This window comes from Heterodontus francisci, chromosome 37 (assembly GCF_036365525.1).
Source record: "Heterodontus francisci isolate sHetFra1 chromosome 37, sHetFra1.hap1, whole genome shotgun sequence".
In the NCBI taxonomy this organism is placed as follows: domain Eukaryota; kingdom Metazoa; phylum Chordata; class Chondrichthyes; order Heterodontiformes; family Heterodontidae; genus Heterodontus; species Heterodontus francisci.
In genome coordinates, this window is record NC_090407.1 from 14,335,184 (window position 1) to 14,355,368 (window position 20,185).

The 20,185-nt window shown below is 47.2% G+C and overlaps 1 protein-coding gene across 3 annotated transcripts in view; it reads right to left on the minus strand.

Moving 5' to 3' along the window:
- Positions 1–20,185, minus strand: part of LOC137352076 (multiple epidermal growth factor-like domains protein 6) — a 392,916-nt gene that overhangs the window by 112,116 nt on the left and 260,615 nt on the right. For 2 of the 3 annotated variants that reach the window (XM_068017148.1, XM_068017150.1), the window contains one exon: positions 15,125–15,247. The exons of the other annotated variant lie outside the window; for it this stretch is intronic. In XM_068017148.1, the coding sequence (XP_067873249.1) occupies positions 15,125–15,247 (123 nt within the window). The remainder of the gene's footprint in view (positions 1–15,124; positions 15,248–20,185) is intronic. 3 annotated transcript variants of the gene reach the window in all.

The following is a 20,185-nucleotide window of genomic DNA, read 5'->3' on the forward strand; positions in this document are numbered from 1 at the left end:
TCTGTCTGCAAAGAACAGTGCCCTGTGTATTAACATATGTAGCTTCCAGTACGTGCAAATGCGCCACACTGCGAGCCCGACTGACAATCTTAAATTGGTTGTCAGCGTAATTCTTAGCACACTGAGGATTATTTAGCAAATGTTGTCCAATCGTGGAATCACATCTAATGTTGGACACTGTGTTTTGAGTTTTGCAAGCACGGGCTGGTTGGGTACGGCCTGTACCTTGTCTGTTGCGAACAGCAGAAGGGACATGTTGTTTGATACAATCTGCTAGTCTTTGGGATGTACAGCCTATATACTTAGCATCACAATGGCACTGAAATTCACATATCACATTACTCATTTGTGTGCTAGGCAGGATGTCTTTTTGGCTTGATGGCAGCATCCTGTTACGGCAACCTCGTAAATAGGGCCCGAGCCATTAGCTCACCACGCAAGCTTGATGCTGAAATAGGGCGAATCAAAGACATCCTGCATGACAATGGCTACCCTGATCAGATCATTTCTTGCTGTATATCACGCAAACTAATGAATGGACCTAAAGCCATCTTATTCGGCCCTGAAAAGTGCCCAGTCTACCTCAAATTACCCTGGAAGGGTAATGCATTCCAAACATTTGAGCAACAGGTAAAGCTAGCTGTTTCATGCTGCTATTATGCAGTAGCAACACATGTGTTGTTTGCCACTAACAGGATGCTGCCATCAAGCCAAGGAGGTTACAGAGATAGGTAGGGGCAAGGCCATGGAGGGATTTGAAAACAAGGATAGGAATTTTAAAATCTAAGTGTTGCCAGTTTGGGAGCCAGCGTTGATGAGGACTAGACATAGAGGATGAGCGATACATTTAAATCTAAACAAAGGCAGAAAGACTATTGCTGCAATGCTGCTCCCAATCAGCAAATGACATTTGAGAGCTCAAAGGAATCACAGTGGTCCTTCCTTGAAAAGATACAACTAGTCTTGAGGTAGGTTTATTTTTTCAGTGTCTAAACCCTGTGGCCCCTGTTCTCTGCTTAAATAAGCATCTCCAAATGAAGCCTTTAAGTTTCATTATACCATGATTATTTTTCTTTCCTGTGAAATATCATTAGATGTAGACAGACTCCCCCCTACCCCCCTACCCCCATTGGTGAGATTGCATCGCATCCAAGTGGACTATTAAGAGTAACTGAAGCTAACCACAGCTCAAGCTTCGAGGCCAACTTGGCAAACTGCCGCCTGTTTCAACAACTAAATCCCTCAAAGCTGAAACACAGATCCTTTTGCAGCCGTGCTGGCTGTGTGAAGGGCTGACCAGCACCGTCACACACACACCAGCTTCAGACCAGGATCGATACACACACACCAGCATCAGACCAGCACCGTCACACACACACCAGCATCAGACTAGGATCGATATACACACACCAGCATCAGACCAGGATCGATACACACACACCAGCTTCAGACCAGGATCGATACGCACACACCAGCATCAGACCAGGATCAATACACACACACCAGCATCAGCTGAGGATCAATACACACAAACCAGCTTCAGACCAGGATCGATACACACAAACCAGCTTCAGACCAGGATCGATACACACACACCAGCTTCAGACCAGGATCGATACGCACACACCAGCATCAGACCAGGATCAATACACACACACCAGCATCAGACCAGGATCGATACACACACACCAGCATCAGACCAGGATCAATACACACACACCAGCATCAGACCAGGATCGATACACACACACCAGCATCAGACCAGGATCAATACACACACACCAGCTTCAGACCAGGATCGATACACACACACCAGCTTCAGACCAGGATCGATACACACACACCAGCATCAGACCACGATCGATATACACACACCAGCATCAGACCAGGATCGATACACACACACCAGCATCAGACCAGGATCGATATACACACACCAGCATCAGACCAGGATCAATACACACACACCAGCATCAGACCAGGATCAATACACACACACCAGCATCGATACACACACACCAGCATCAGCTGAGGATCAATACACACACACCAGCATCAGACCAGGATCGATATACACACACCAGCATCAGACCAGGATCGATATACACACACCAGCATCGATACACACACACCAGCTTCAGACCAGGATCAATACACACACACCAGCATCGCTGAGGATCGATACACACACACCAGCATCAGACCAGGATCGATACACACACACCAGCATCGCTGAGGATGGATACACACACACCAGCTTCAGACCAGGATCGATACACACACACCAGCATCGATACACACACACCAGCTTCAGACCAGGATCGATACACAAACACCAGCATCGCTGAGGATCAATACACACACACCAGCTTCAGACCAGGATCAATACACACACACCAGTATCAGACTAGGATCGATACACAAACACCAGCATCAGACCAGGATCAATACACAAACACCAGCATCAGACCAGGATCAATACACAAACACCAGCATCAGACCAGGATCAATACACACACACCAGCATCAGACCAGGATCAATACACACACACCAGCATCAGACTAGGATCGATACACAAACACCAGCATCAGACCAGGATCAATACACAAACACCAGCATCAGACCAGGATCAATACACACACACCAGCATCAGACCAGGATCAATACACACACACCAGCATCAGACTAGGATCGATACACACACACCAGCTTCAGACCAGGATCAATACACACACACCAGCATCAGACTAGGATCGATACACAAACACCAGCATCAGACCAGGATCGATACACAAACACCAGCATCAGACCAGGATCGATACACACACACCAGCATCAGACCAGGATCAATACACACACACCAGCTTCAGACCAGGATCAATACACACACACCAGCATCAGACCAGGATCAATACACACACACCAGCATCAGACCAGGATCAATACACACACACCAGCTTCAGACCAGGATCAATACACAAACACCAGCATCAGACCAGGATCAATACACACACACCAGCATCAGACCAGGATCAATACACACACACCAGCTTCAGACCAGGATCAATACACACACACCAGCATCAGACTAGGATCAATACACACACACCAGCTTCAGACCAGGATCAATACACAAACACCAGCATCAGACCAGGATCGATACACACACACCAGCATCAGACCAGGATCAATACACAAACACCAGCATCAGACCAGGATCGATACACACACACCAGCATCAGACCAGGATCAATAAACACACACCAGCATCAGACCAGGATCGATACACACACACCAGCATCAGACCAGGATCAATACACACACACCAGCATCAGACTAGGATCGATACACACACACCAGCTTCAGACCAGGATCGATACACACACACCAGCTTCAGACCAGGATCGATACACACACACCAGCATCGATACACACACACCAGCATCAGACCAGCATCGATACACACACACCAGCATCAGTCCAGGATCGATACACACACACCAGCATCAGACCAGGATCGATACACACACACCAGCTTCAGACCAGGATCGATATACACACACCAGCATCGATACACACACACCAGCATCAGACCAGCATCGATACACACACACCAGCATCAGACCAGGATCAATACACACACACCAGCATCGATACACACACACCAGCATCAGACCAGGATCGATACACACACACCAGCATCAGACCAGGATCAATACACACACACCAGCTTCAGACCAGGATCAATACACAAACACCAGCATCAGACCAGGATCAATACACACACACCAGCTTCAGACCAGGATCAATACACAAACACCAGCATCAGACAAGGATCAATACACACACACCAGCTTCAGACCAGGATCAATACACACACACCAGCATCAGACCAGGATCGATACACACACACCAGCATCAGACCAGGATCAATACACACACACCAGCATCAGACTAGGATCGATACACACACACCAGCTTCAGACCAGGATCAATACACACACACCAGCATCAGACCAGGATCGATACACACACACCAGCATCGATACACACACACCAGCATCAGACCAGGATCGATACACACACACCAGCATCAGACCAGGATCGATACACACACACCAGCATCGATACACACACACCAGCATCAGACCAGGATCGATACACACACACCAGCTTCAGACCAGGATCGATACACACACACCAGCTTCAGACCAGGATCGATACACACACACCAGCATTGATACACACACACCAGCATCAGACCAGGATCGATACACACACACCAGCATCAGCTGAGGATCAATACACACACACCAGCATCAGACCAGGATCAATACACACACACCAGCTTCAGACCAGGATCAATACACACACACCAGCATCAGACCAGGATCGATATACACACACCAGCTTCAGACCAGGATCGATACACACACACCAGCATCAGACCAGGATCAATACACACACACCAGCATCAGACCAGGATCAATACACACACACCAGCATCAGACCAGGATCGATATACACACACCAGCATCAGACCAGGATCGATATACACACAGACCAGCATCAGACCAGGATCAATACACACACACCAGCATCAGACCAGGATCAATACACACACACCAGCTTCAGACCAGGATCAATACACAAACACCAGCATCAGACCAGGATCGATACACACACACCAGCATCAGACCAGGATCAATACACACACACCAGCATCAGACTAGGATCGATACACACACACCAGCTTCAGACCAGGATCGATACACACACACCAGCATCGATACACACACACCAGCATCAGACCAGCATCGATACACACACACCAGCATCAGTCCAGGATCGATACACACACACCAGCATCAGACCAGGATCGATACACACACACCAGCTTCAGACCAGGATCGATATACACACACCAGCATCGATACACACACACCAGCATCAGACCAGCATCGATACACACACACCAGCATCAGACCAGGATCAATACACACACACCAGCATCGATACACACACACCAGCATCAGACCAGGATCGATACACACACACCAGCATCAGACCAGGATCAATACACACACACCAGCTTCAGACCAGGATCAATACACAAACACCAGCATCAGACCAGGATCAATACACACACACCAGCTTCAGACCAGGATCAATACACACACACCAGCATCAGACCAGGATCGATACACACACACCAGCATCAGACCAGGATCGATACACAAACACCAGCATCAGACCAGGATCGATACACACACACCAGCATCGATACACACACACCAGCATCAGACCAGGATCGATACACACACACCAGCATCGATACACACACACCAGCATCAGACCAGGATCGATACACACACACCAGCATCAGACCAGGATCAATACACACACACCAGCATCAGACTAGGATCGATACACACACACCAGCTTCAGACCAGGATCAATACACACACACCAGCATCAGACCAGGATCGATACACACACACCAGCATCGATACACACACACCAGCATCAGACCAGGATCGATACACACACACCAGCATCAGACCAGGATCGATACACACACACCAGCATCGATACACACACACCAGCATCAGACCAGGATCGATACACACACACCAGCTTCAGACCAGGATCGATACACACACACCAGCTTCAGACCAGGATCGATACACACACACCAGCATCGATACACACACACCAGCATCAGACCAGGATCGATACACACACACCAGCATCAGCTGAGGATCAATACACACACACCAGCATCAGACCAGGATCAATACACACACACCAGCATCAGACCAGGATCGATACACACACACCAGCATCGATACACACACACCAGCATCAGACCAGGATCGATACACACACACCAGCATCAGCTGAGGATCAATACACACACACCAGCATCAGACCAGGATCAATACACACACACCAGCTTCAGACCAGGATCAATACACACACACCAGCTTCAGACCAGGATCGATACACACACACCAGCATCAGACCAGGATCGATACACACACACCAGCTTCAGACCAGGATCGATACACACACACCAGCATCAGACCAGGATCAATACACACACACCAGCATCGATACACACACACCAGCATCAGACCAGGATCGATATACACACACCAGCTTCAGACCAGGATCGATACACACACACCAGCATCAGACCAGGATCAATACACACACACCAGCATCAGACCAGGATCAATACACACACACCAGCATCAGACCAGGATCAATATACACACACCAGCATCAGACCAGGATCAATACACACACACCAGCATCAGACCAGGATCGATATACACACACCAGCTTCAGACCAGGATCGATACACACACACCAGCATCAGACCAGGATCAATACACACACACCAGCATCAGACCAGGATCAATACACACACACCAGCATCAGACCAGGATCAATATACACACACCAGCATCAGACCAGGATCAATACACACACACCAGCATCAGACCAGGATCGATATACACACACCAGCTTCAGACCAGGATCGATACACACACACCAGCATCAGACCAGGATCAATACACACACACCAGCATCAGACCAGGATCAATACACACACACCAGCATCAGACCAGGATCGATATACACACACCAGCATCAGACCAGGATCGATATACACACAGACCAGCATCAGACCAGGATCAATACACACACACCAGCATCAGACCAGGATCAATACACACACACCAGCATCAGACCAGGATCAATACACACACACCAGCATCAGACCAGGATCGATATACACACACCAGCTTCAGACCAGGATCGATACACACACACCAGCATCAGACCAGGATCAATACACACACACCAGCATCAGACCAGGATCAATACACACAGACCAGCTTCAGACCAGGATCGATACACACACACACCAGCATCGATACACACAGACCAGCTTCAGACCAGCATCGATACACACACACCAGCATCAGTCCAGGATCGATACACACACACCAGCATCAGACCAGGATCGATACACACACACCAGCATTAGACCAGGATCAATACACACAGACCAGCTTCAGACCAGGATCGATACACACACACCAGCATCAGACCAGGATCGATACACACACACCAGCATCGATACACACACACCAGCATCAGACCAGGATCAATACACACAGACCAGCTTCAGACCAGGATCGATACGCACACACCAGCATCAGTCCAGGATCGATACACACACACCAGCTTCAGACCAGGATCGATACACACACACCAGCTTCAGACCAGGATCGATACACACACACCAGCATCAGACCAGGATCGATACACACACACCAGCTTTAGACCGGGATCGATACACACACACCAGCTTTAGACCGGGATCGATACACACACACCAGCATCAGACCAGGATCAATACACACACACCAGCATCGATACACACACACCAGCTACAGACCAGGATCGATACACACACACCAGCTTCAGACCAGGATCAATACACATGCACCAGCTTCAGACCAGGATCGATACACACACACCAGCTTCAGACCAGGATCGATACACACACACCAGCTTCAGACCAGGATCGATACACACACACCAGCATCGATACCCACACACCAGCTTCAGACCAGGATCGATACACACACACCAGCATCGATACACACACACCAGCTACAGACCAGGATCGATACACACACACCAGCTTCAGACCAGGATCAATACACAAACACCAGCATCAGACCAGGATCGATACACACACACCAGCATCAGACTAGGATCGATACACACACACCAGCTTCAGACCAGGATCGATACACACACACCAGCATCAGACCAGGATCGATACACACACACCAGCTTCAGACCAGGATCGATACACACACACCAGCATCGATACACACACACCAGCATCAGACCAGGATCGATACACACACACCAGCATCAGACCAGGATCAATACACACACACCAGCATCGATACACACACACCAGCATCAGACCAGGATCGATACACACACACCAGCATCAGACCAGGATCAATACACACACACCAGCTTCAGACCAGGATCAATACACAAACACCAGCATCAGACCAGGATCGATACACACACACCAGCTTCAGACCAGGATCGATACACACACGCCAGCATCAGACCAGGATCAATACACACACACCAGCATCAGACCAGGATCGATACACACACACCAGCTTCAGACCAGGATCGATACACACACACCAGCATCGATACACACACACCAGCATCAGACCAGGATCGATACACACACACCAGCATCAGACCAGGATCGATACACACACACCAGCATCGATACACACACACCAGCATCAGACCAGGATCAATACACACACACCAGCATCAGACCAGGATCGATACACACACACCAGCTTCAGACCAGGATCGATACACACACACCAGCATCGATACACACACACCAGCATCAGACCAGGATCGATACACACACACCAGCATCAGACCAGGATCGATACACACACACCAGCTTCAGACCAGGATCGATACACACACACCAGCATCGATACACATACACCAGCTTCAGACCAGGATCGATACACACACACCAGCATCGATACACACACACCAGCATCAGACCAGGATCGATACACACACACCAGCATCAGCTGAGGATCAATACACACACACCAGCATCAGACCAGGATCGATACATACACACCAGCATCAGACCAGGATCGATACACACACACCAGCTTCAGACCAGGATCGATACACACACACCAGCATCAGACCAGGATCAATACACACACACCAGCATCGATACACACACACCAGCATCAGACCAGGATCGATATACACACACCAGCTTCAGACCAGGATCGATACACACACACCAGCATCAGACCAGAATCAATACACACACACCAGCATCAGACCAGGATCAATACACACACACCAGCATCAGACCAGGATCAATATACACACACCAGCATCAGACCAGGATCAATACACACACCAGCATCAGACCAGGATCAATACACACACACCAGCATCAGACCAGGATCGATATACAAACACCAGCATCAGACCAGGATCAATACACACACACCAGCATCAGACCAGGATCAATACACACACACCAGCATCAGACCAGGATCGAAATACACACACCAGCATCAGACCAGGATCGATACACACAGACCAGCATCAGACCAGGATCAATACACACAGACCAGCTTCAGACCAGGATCGATACACACACACACCAGCATCGATACACACAGACCAGCATCGATACACACACACCAGCATCAGTCCAGGATCGATACACACACACCAGCATCAGACCAGGATCGATACACACACACCAGCATCAGACCAGGATCGATACACACACACCAGCATCAGACCAGGATCAATACACACAGACCAGCTTCAGACCAGGATCGATACACACACACCAGCATCAGACCAGGATCGATACACACACACCAGCATCAGACCAGGATCAATACACACACACCAGCTTCAGACCAGCATCGATACACACACACCAACATCAGACCAGGATCAATACACACAGACCAGCTTCAGACCAGCATCGATACACACACACCAGCATCAGACCAGGATCGATACACACACACCAGCTTCAGACCAGGATCAACGCACACACACCAACTTCAGACCAGGATCGATACGCACACACCAGCATCAATCCAGGATTGATACACACACACCAGCTTCAGACTGGGATCAATACACACACACCAGCATCAGACCAGGATCGATACGCACACACGAGCATCAGCTCAGGATCAATACACACACACCAGCATCAGACCAGGATCGATACACACACACCAGGATCGATACACACACACCAGCATCGATACACACACACCAGCTTCAGACCAGGATCAATACACATGCACCAGCTTCAGACCAGGATCGATACACACACACCAGCTTTAGACCGGGATCGATACACACACACCAGCTTTAGACCGGGATCGATACACACACACCAGCTTTAGACCGGGATCGATACACACACACCAGCATCAGACCAGGATCGATACACACACACCAGCATCGATACACACACACCAGCTACAGACCAGGATCGATACACACACACCAGCTTCAGACCAGGATCAATACACATGCACCAGCTTCAGACCAGGATCGATACACACACACCAGCTTCAGACCAGGATCGATACACACACACCAGCATCGATACCCACACACCAGCTTCAGACCAGGATCGATACACACACACCAGCATCGATACACACACACCAGCTACAGACCAGGATCGATACACACACACCAGCTTCAGAGCAGGATTGATACACTCCCGCCTTGGTGTGTTGGCGTTTTGTTCAGAGATGTCCCTCTCTATCTTATTTGTCTACCAAGAGGGCCCGCAGTCGGAGGTGCCATCTTTCGGATGAGATGCTAAACCAAAGGCCCTGTCTGCCCTCTCGGGTGGGCGTGAAAGATCCAACAGCTAAGCTGCCCCGCAGGAAGCAATCAGGATCCAATCAGCCAGTCAATTTATATTGCACCTGAGTTTACTTTCTGTTGACTTCAATGAAAATCGGGTAGGGTTGTAAAGGGGCGGTCAATCTGATCTTGTCAGTTTCCACCTGCCGAGGACAGGTTAAAATTACCTCCACCGTGAAATAAAGTAAGGAAAGCATTGCCCATGAGTCTCAGATAAAACTTGTCAAATCCATGCATCAGAATCATCTATTCATATCTCTCTATCTTTCATATTATTAATATGGTACATCTGGCAAGTATCACACTGAACATTCTGCATCATGCTTCACAGAAAAGTATAAAGAGGTAAAGAAACACTCCAGAAACGCCAAACAAAGGGGGCAGATTGTCCGCAGTCTCTTAAATGAGATCTGAATGACATCAACTAGTGTTTACTTAGCAACGATCAGACTTTCTGGCCTCATAGGGGCACAGATTCAGCCAGCAAAATAGTGCAGACAAAAGTCTACTCCATGTCAAGATGTCTTAAAATTCTTCACTCAGTGAGGTAAATGTTAACCTGATGCGATTGTATAAAATGGGTGACATCAATTCAGCAGCCCCTTTTACATAACTCCCATTTTTTTTCTTTCAGCTCAATCAACGTAAAAGAACTTGCATTTCTATAGCGTTTTTCATGACCTCAGGATGTCCCAAAACATTATACAACCAATTAAGTACTATCTGAAGTGCAGTCCCAGTTGCAAGATAAGAAACGGGGCACACAATCTGCACACAGCAACGTCCCACAGACCACAATGTGATAATGATCAGACAATCTGTCACAGTGATGTTGGTTAAGGGATATATATTGGCCAGGACATTGGGGAGAACTCCCCTGCTCTTCTTTGAAAAAGTGTCAAGGCTTCGGAAGAAAGGTCAGCGACCTGAAACATTAATTCTGTGTTTCTCTCTCCACAGATGCTGCATGACCTGCTGAGTATTTCCAGCGTTTTCTGTTTTTGTGTCATGGGATCTTTTATGTCCACCTGAGAGGACAGAGCTCAGGTTAACGTTTCATGCAAAAGATGGCACCTCTGACAATGCAGCACTGGAGTTTCTGACCAGACTTTGTGCTTTCTGGAGTGGGACCTGAACCCAAAACCTATCACAGAGGATCAGTGTTACCCACTGAGTCACAGCTGTCACCTTAGTCAAAAATGTTTTCCAGTAATTGCAGAGCAGTGCAAAGTGACCTCATGTTCTAAAGCCTTGTGTTTCCAATTAGCATATGAGGTTCTTTAAACAGAGGACAATATCAAACTCAAAGTCAGGCCTACCAGACTTGACTGATATGTGAATGAGACTTGCCATTGCAATGAGTTTGGTTCCGATTTCTCGGTTTTCAAAAAACTTAAGAGCCAGGTTCAAAAATGGACAACAGAGAGCTGAGATCAACTCTACAGTAGAAGTCTGCCCAACCTCATGACTGGTTTTCAATCTTGGTGCAGCTGACCCATATTATACCTGTACCTTCACCAGATTTTAATTCAGCATTTTGGAAAGCGACTAATCCTAAAAATCTAAGCTGAGTGTAATTCAGTCATCACTAATGACAGCATCGTCTGAAACTGGGCAGAAGCCTGATTAGGATCCAAAGTTAGCTTTGGCCCATGTTCAGAGCTTGCTGGGCTCATTCCAGTTATATTGTTGCTATATTAAAACCTTGTGTATTTATTCAGTCTCCTTTGTATCTTCCAGACTTTCCTCCTTAATCACAGCCATTTCTATCACTTGCATAATTGCACTCAATACCAGAGGCAAAGGGTCAATAATGTGTCTGCCAACCCACCAGGAATTGGCCCTCTATGTGACAGCAGAGCATGATGAGGTTTGGGAAAATCTTTTTTTTTTAGTGGGTACAATTGTACTCAGCACAGCTCCTCTGAGCAGTGATAAATGGGGGTAACTTAACAACCGTCACCCTCTCTCAATTACTCTTGCCAAGAGTACGTGAGGATTGTGTTTACTCTGCAATAATTCAAACTACATGTTAGGAATCAATGTCACAATTTAACTTCTGAACTACAATAACAGAATAATTTAAACATGACTAGTTGTTTCAAATGTTTTCAAATGAGGGCACACACAAGGAAATATATAGCGTTCTACAGCACAGAAACAGGCCATTCAGCCCAACAGGTCTACGTTGGTTTTTATGCTCCATAGGAGCATTCTCCAACCTTACTTCATCTCATCCGATCAGAAGATCCTTCTGCTCCTTTATGAGGTAATTCCACAATCTAATTTTCCCAGAGGGGAGCCACACTCATAGGGATCATTAGTTGGGAAGTCAGGGCTACATGTGGTTGCCCTATCTCTGACTCCCACTACTTGCTGTGGGCGTGGGATCAACCACTATAAAAATTCATTAAAAAATAATACTGGTCACTGAAAGTAAGGGCCGGGGACTAAAGTGCACAGCAGGAAAAACAGTGCAAGGCCTACAGTCAGGACACATGAGAAGCTGACAGCAAGGGAACAGTAAAAGGCCGACAGCATAAGGACAATGAGAGGCCTACAGCAGAACAGTGAGAGGCCTACAGCATGGGAACAGTGAGGGACAATGAGAGGCCTATAGCATGGGAACAATGAGAGGCCTACAGCAGAACAGTGAGAGGCCTACAGCATGGGAACAGTGAAAGGCCTACAGCATGGGAACAGTGAAAGGCCTACAGCATGGGAACAGTGAGAGGCCTGTAGCATGGGAACAATGAGAGGCCTACAGCAGAACAGTGAGAGGCCTACAGCATGGGAACAGTGAGAGGCCTATAGCATGGGAACAATGAGAGGCCTACAGAATAACAGTGAGAGGCCTACAGCATGGGAACAGTGAAAGGCCTACAGCATGGGAACAGTGAGAGGCCTACAGCATGGGAACAGTGAGAGGCCTACAACATGGGAACAGTGAGAGGCCTACAGCATGGGAACAGTGAAAGGCCTACAGCATGGGACAGTGAGAAGCCAACAGCATGGGAACAGTGAAAGGCCTACAGCATGGGAACAGTGAGAGGCCTACAGCATGGGAACAGTGAGAATCCAACAGCATGGGAACAGTGAAAGGCCTACAGCATGGGAACAGTGAGAGGCCTACAGCATGGGAACAGTGAGAGGCCAACAGCATGGGAACAGTGAGAGGCCTACAGCATGGGAACAGTGAAAGGCCTACAGCATGGGAACAGTGAGAGGCCTACAGCATGGGAACAGTGAAAGGCCTACAGCATGGGAACAGTGAGAGGCCTACAGCATGGGAACAGTGAGAGGCCAACAGCATGGGAACAGTGAGAGGCCTACAGCATGGGAACAGTGAGAAGCCAACAGCATGGGAACAGTGAAAGGCCTACAGCATGGGACAGTGAGAAGCCAACAGCATGGGAACAGTGAAAGGCCTACAGCATGGGAACAGTGAGAGGCCTACAGCATGGGAACAGTGAGAAGCCAACAGCATGGGAACAGTGAAAGGCCTACAGCATGGGACAGTGAGAAGCCAACAGCATGGGAACAGTGAAAGGCCTACAGCATGGGAACAGTGAGAATCCAACAGCATGGGAACAGTGAGAAGCCAGCAGCATGAGAACAGTGAGAAGCCAACAGCATTGGAACAGTGACAGGCCGACAGCATGGCAACAGTGAGAAGCCTACCTCATGGGAACAGTGAGAAGCCTATGTCATGCGAACAGTTAGAGGCCTACAGCACGAGAACAATGAGAGGCCTACAGCACAGGAACAGTAAAAGTCCTACAGCATGGGACAATAAGAGGCCTACAGCATGGGACAGTGGAAGGCACACAGCATGGGACAGTGGAAGGCACACAGCATGGGACAGTGAAGCCTACCATAGAGGAACAGAGTGAGGCTGCAGGGAACTGGACAATCGCAGTTAATATACAACCAGGGTGTATAGAGAGTTCCTTGTGTTAGAACAACTGTGTGAACTAAAGTGGACATTGAGTAGGAGGGAAGAAAAGAAGAGATGGAATTGGAGGGTGGGGTTAAATGAGCTTTAAAATGTTTTTGGGAAAGCTTTGGAAAGCAGAAAGGGAGGAAGTGAGACAGAGGGACCTGCACAGGGCTGAAAAAGCAGAAACCAATAGTGGAGCTTTGAGAACAGGAAACAAGGAGCAGACCAGCATCAGAGTGAAGATGCAATGAGGGACATTGGACTGAAGGGGTACTGTGGGAAGAGATGGTATAAGTATTTGATGGTAAGGACAGAGATTGATACGGACAGTCAGCAGACCTGGTGCGAACCAGGATAATGGGGGTTGTGAGAGGGTAAGAATGCAGACAGGGGCAATTTGTTAAGTATGGAGGATGGAAGTGTTAGGACAGCACTAAGGACAGGGTAGGATTTTGGCACCAGTAGAGGAAGGATGGGATGGAGTTGACGATGTTTCAAGGGCGATTTTGAGGACAGAATGGTACTTGGAGGGACTCCTGAGGTAGGGAGGGATTCTGGCAGTGAAGGTTCTGCTTGTGGACATGAGTGGGCAGCACTGACCCTGACAGATAGCCAGAGACTCACTACTAGGTCCGATCACTCTGTAGATCAGCAATACTCACCAATACAGGTGCGTCCATCAGTGTGAAGTCGGAAGCCTGATTTACACTCGCAGTAATGTGATTCCTGGGTATTTATGCATTTGTGCTGACAGCCTCCATTATGGACTTGGCACTCATCCACATCTGCAGAGATCAGAGGAGGAGAAATTTAATCATAAGTCAATAGAACAAGGGTTGGTCATTGTGTGCAGTATAGAATGCCTTTAATACTGGACAGAGCCAGGTTGAAAAAAGCGTGTACCAGCGCCAGACCTGTACCAGTGCCAGATCTGTACCAGTGGTGGATCCATACCAGTGCCAGACCTGTACCAATAGAAACCTGCATCAGTGCCAGACAAGTACCAGTGCCAGTGCCAAGCCTGTACTCGTGTCAAATCAGTTCCAGTCCTAGATCTGTACAACTCTCGGACAAGTATCAGTGGCAGTCCAGTGCCAATGCCTGAGCTGTACCAGTGACAGACCAATACCAGTGACAGACCTGTACCTGTGCCAGGACAGTACCTGTGCCAGACCTGTTCCAGTACCAAACCTGTACTCGTGGCAGACAGGTATCTATGGCAAATCTCTACCAGCACTACACCTGTACCAATGCCAGACAAGTGCATGTGCCCAATCAGTAGCTACAGCAGACCTGTATCAGTGGCAGACCCATATCATGGTAGGTACTTCATGTGCTAACAAGATATGCCCAATCTGTGAGGTTACCACAGCTCTGACTGGAATCCGCTATCCTCTATGTTCCCTGTTATGGTTCAGTACTAGTTTCTCTGGGTAAACTGGCCTGGTTTCAGAACTTCAGGTTGCGCTAGTACAGCTAAGCCCAAATAAGTTGAGCAGCTTTGGTCAAATTTATAGCCCCAAAACCTATGTGTTAAAACTCTGCAGGTACTCAAAGCTAACACACTGTATTAGTTCTATTAGGGCGGCGCAGTGGTTAGTACCGCAGCCTCACAGCTCCAGGGACCCGGGTTCGATTCTGGGTACTGCCTGTGTGGAGTTTGCAAGTTCTCCCTGTGTCTGTGTGGGTTTTCCCCGGGTGCTCCGGTTTCCTCCCACAGCCAAAGACTTGCAGGTGATAGGTAAATTGTCCGTTGTAAATTGCTCCTAGTGTAGGTAGGTGATAGGGAATATGGGATTACTGTAGGGGTAGTATAAATGGGTGGTTGTTGGTCAGCACAGACTCAGTGGGCCGAAGGGCCTGTTTCAGTGCTGTATCTCTAAATAAATAAATAAAAAGTTTTGATCTGTATGTGTCTAAACATGTACAATTGAACTGTCCTTCACAGCATTGTTACAAAATGTGTCACACAACAAAGCAAACTGTACTGTGTTCTATCAACATATTTATATGAAATGAGATGGAGTGGATTAAAAATACTGGGATACAGCACCAGGAGGTTCAGCTGGTAAATGTGCAGCTCTGTGTACTACAGGGAATTCAAACCGGGAAAGCCCCAGGCTTCAGTAAAGGCCTGTGCGTAGTAGGCTGACATTTTGAAATTAGGGTTGCCAACTCTAGTTGGGCATATTTGTGGAGGTTTCATCACATGACCTCCTCCTTGAACTGCCCCACTCAGTCAAACATGCTCCCATCTCCAATATTTTTATAACTGATGAACAAAAGTGGTCAAAGAAAATTAAATTATCACCATTTTTTATGCCCCCATAATTCTTCTCCTGGATTTTGCTTGCAGCAGTGTCCTAGTGATTAATCTTCAATGCTGGGAGACTCCAGGGCAAACCTGGAGTGTTAGGAACTCTACTTGAAATCCCTCAAAACATAGACACACATCTTCCTAGCCAACAGCACAGTTTCAGAGACCATACTCAGCTATCACTGAGATTTAACAGAAGCTGAATTAGTTCAGTAAGAAAATTATTGCCTGAAGGGTTCATTTTCAACGTAGTTATCAGCAACAGTCCAACTGGCGGCTATTCAAATATCATAAAATTATAGAATGATAGAGCACAACAGCAGGCCATGCGGTCCATTGTGCCTGTGCCAGCTTATTGAAAGAACTTGCTAATTAGTCCCACTTCCCTGCTCTTTCCCCATAGCACTGCAAATTCTTCTCCTTCAAGTATTTGTCCAATTCCCTTTTGAAAATTATTATTGATTCTGCTTCCACCACCCTTTCAAGCTGCATACAAAAGAAATTATCCTCAAATATAAATGGCAACAATTTCCATCACCTCCACAGGAAGGTTTCTAAACAGGAACCATAAGTTCCACTCTTGTGATATCAGCTTTGCCGCTGTGGCATGTTTTCCCAATTTTTCTGTTCATTTAAATCACTCCAAAACATTTGCCTCAGGAAGGAAGGAAGAAAAGGAGAAAGGGAAAGAATAAAGAAAGACTTACTTTTCTATAGCACCTTTCACAACTACAGGACATCACAAATGCCTTACAGCCATTCAAGTAACTTTGAAGTGTTGTCACTTAATGCAGGGGATTTGGCAGCGAAGTCCAACAAACACATTAGCAACATGCTAATGACCAGATAATCTATTTCTTGTGACGTTGGTCGAAGGGTAAATATTGGCCAAGACACGGAAGAACTCCCCTACACGTTGAAATAGTGTCGTTGGAGGGCAGACGGGGCCTTGGTTTGACACCTCATTCAAAAGACAACACTTCTGACAATACAGCACTCCCCCTGTACTGAACTAGCTGTGTCAGCCTAGATCATGTGCTCAAGTCTCTAGTGTGGGACTTAAAGCCACAACCTTCTGACTCAGAGGTGAGAGTGATGCCCACTGAGGTACAGCTGACACCTCTGTGCCAGGAATGCTAAATCGTAAGTGCCAATTTTCTGAGCTGAAAAACTCATGAAGGCCACAGATTGGGCATAACACACTCTGCCAGCCGAATGCTCCTCTTACGCAAAGTTCCTCATAGACAGCGCCAAATCATACGATTGATGCCTTTGGCTTTTGGCCCAATCCCCTTCAGTTTTCTTCATTTTTTGTGTCTTGATGGCATTGATTGAATTAAGGCTGTCAAGAACCTACTACTGTCCAACCCCTCACCCAGTTGCCCAGTCCTCACTCGAGAATCTAGACATTCAGCATTAGTAGGCTTTTCAGCTGTGTTTGGGGGGTGTGGGTGCGGTGGTGGTGGGATGGGCAGCATAACTGGTCCTGATAAGGCCGTCTCCCATCATTTACACACTCTCCATCCCCACACCAACAGCCCATTCTAGCAAGGTGTCAATGGATAGTGCATAAGGAACTGAGCCTCGGATGTTTTTTTCTAGGGTTAGAATGGTACTGGAGTTTAAAAGGTTAAATTATGATGATGGCTTGTATTCTCTTGCATATGGAAAATTGAGGAGTGATCGAATTGAGTTTAAAATATTAAAAGGGTAGATTCGGAGAAATTACTTCCCCTGGTGAGGGAATGGAAAAAGTTTGCTCTGCCACTCAATCCAATCTGTACCTCAACTCTATTTACTGCTTTTGAACAAACCAAAATCTATTGACCCAGTCTTGAAAGTTTCAACTGACCCACAGCTTCCACAGCCTTTTGGGGGAAAGAGTTACAGGATTCCACTAGCCTTTGTGTGAAAAAGCCCTTTCTGAATTCATTCTTACATGACCTAGCACTAATTTTAACCTTATGTCCTCCCCCCACCCCCTGATTATTGATTTCCCCACCAGAAGAAATCGTTTCTCCATGCCTACCCCATCAAACACTTTGTGCCCTCACTCTTCATCACTCAGTCCCTGTTTAATATTCTTGCAGCGGTGTGCCAGCTGTCTCCAGAGGCTTCATCTTACTTGCCTTGGGCAGACACAGACTAAGGTATCGGATTGTAAACTGCAAATTCAGCAGCAATTAGCTCAAAGTGTTCCAATGTGTTCATTCCGAAGTAAGTGCTCCAGAGGGTGAAGAATTAAAGCGATAGTACTCCTTCTAGGACCCTTGAGATGTAAGATGTGCCAACATCTCAAAACTAACCAGGCACATGGCAGCTAGGGAATTTATTTGGTAACTGATTTGATTTACGTTTGCCAGGAGGACACTTACACCAACAGGAAGTGTGTTGAGTTTATCTGAAGGGTAGGTTTTTAGTTACTTTTCTCTGTTATTTGTTCCCAAGACACTGCCAAAACATACCTTAAGACCCAAGCACATAGACTGGATGTTGGAAGCGGATAATTTTTGTTCTCTATACCCACCCCACCTATCATGTTAAAAGTAGGCAAACTCAGCCATGATGGTTTACAGAGGTGCTGAGTGGAAGCCAACAGGGCTATCAGGAGCAAAGTGAGCATCATCCTTGAGCTACTTTTGTAAACCTCTACACCCAAGTTCAGCTAGCAATTTGGCAGCTGACAACCTGATCCTGTTCCCTCCCCTGTGACTTCTGCCACCAAGAAGAACAACAGCAGCAAGGTTGTAGGAACCCCTTCAGCTCCAAGTTCCTTACCAAGTGCACATTATTCTGGCTTGGGCTTACTTTGTACCTGACCTGGGAGTGTTTGATGGGACAGTGTAGAGGGAGCTTTACTCTGTATCTAACCTGTGCTGTACCTGCCCTGGAAGTGTTTGATGGGACAGTGTAGAAGGCGTTTTATTCTGTATCTAACCCGTGCTGTACCTGCCCTGGGAGTGTTTTATGGGACAGTGTAGAGGGAACTTTACTCTAAAGCTTGTGCTATACTTCGAGAATGTTGAGCTCTGACACTGGGTTTCTGAAATAGAAATGGTTCTATTTCCCACCACTGCCATTAGCTCAATGAACATAATAAAATCATTAATGGCAGACTACAAGTTACCAAATTTACGGGGTATAAATCTCACAAGTTACGCTCTTCGAATTTTCATCAGTTGTCAGAATGTATTTTTTCAGGAAGATGGTAGCCTGTGTTGTGAAATGGTTTCACTAACTCTGAACGCATTTCCCAGGCGCTGCCATTTCTGAAATTAAAAAAACAACATTCACACACCAGTATTTTGTTTGAAGGAAAGACCTTAAATGTCACCAGTTAAATCAAAGTCTGCCAACCCTTGGCCTGGCCCACACAGGCTCGGAGATCTCCAGCCCAGCTCTGCAT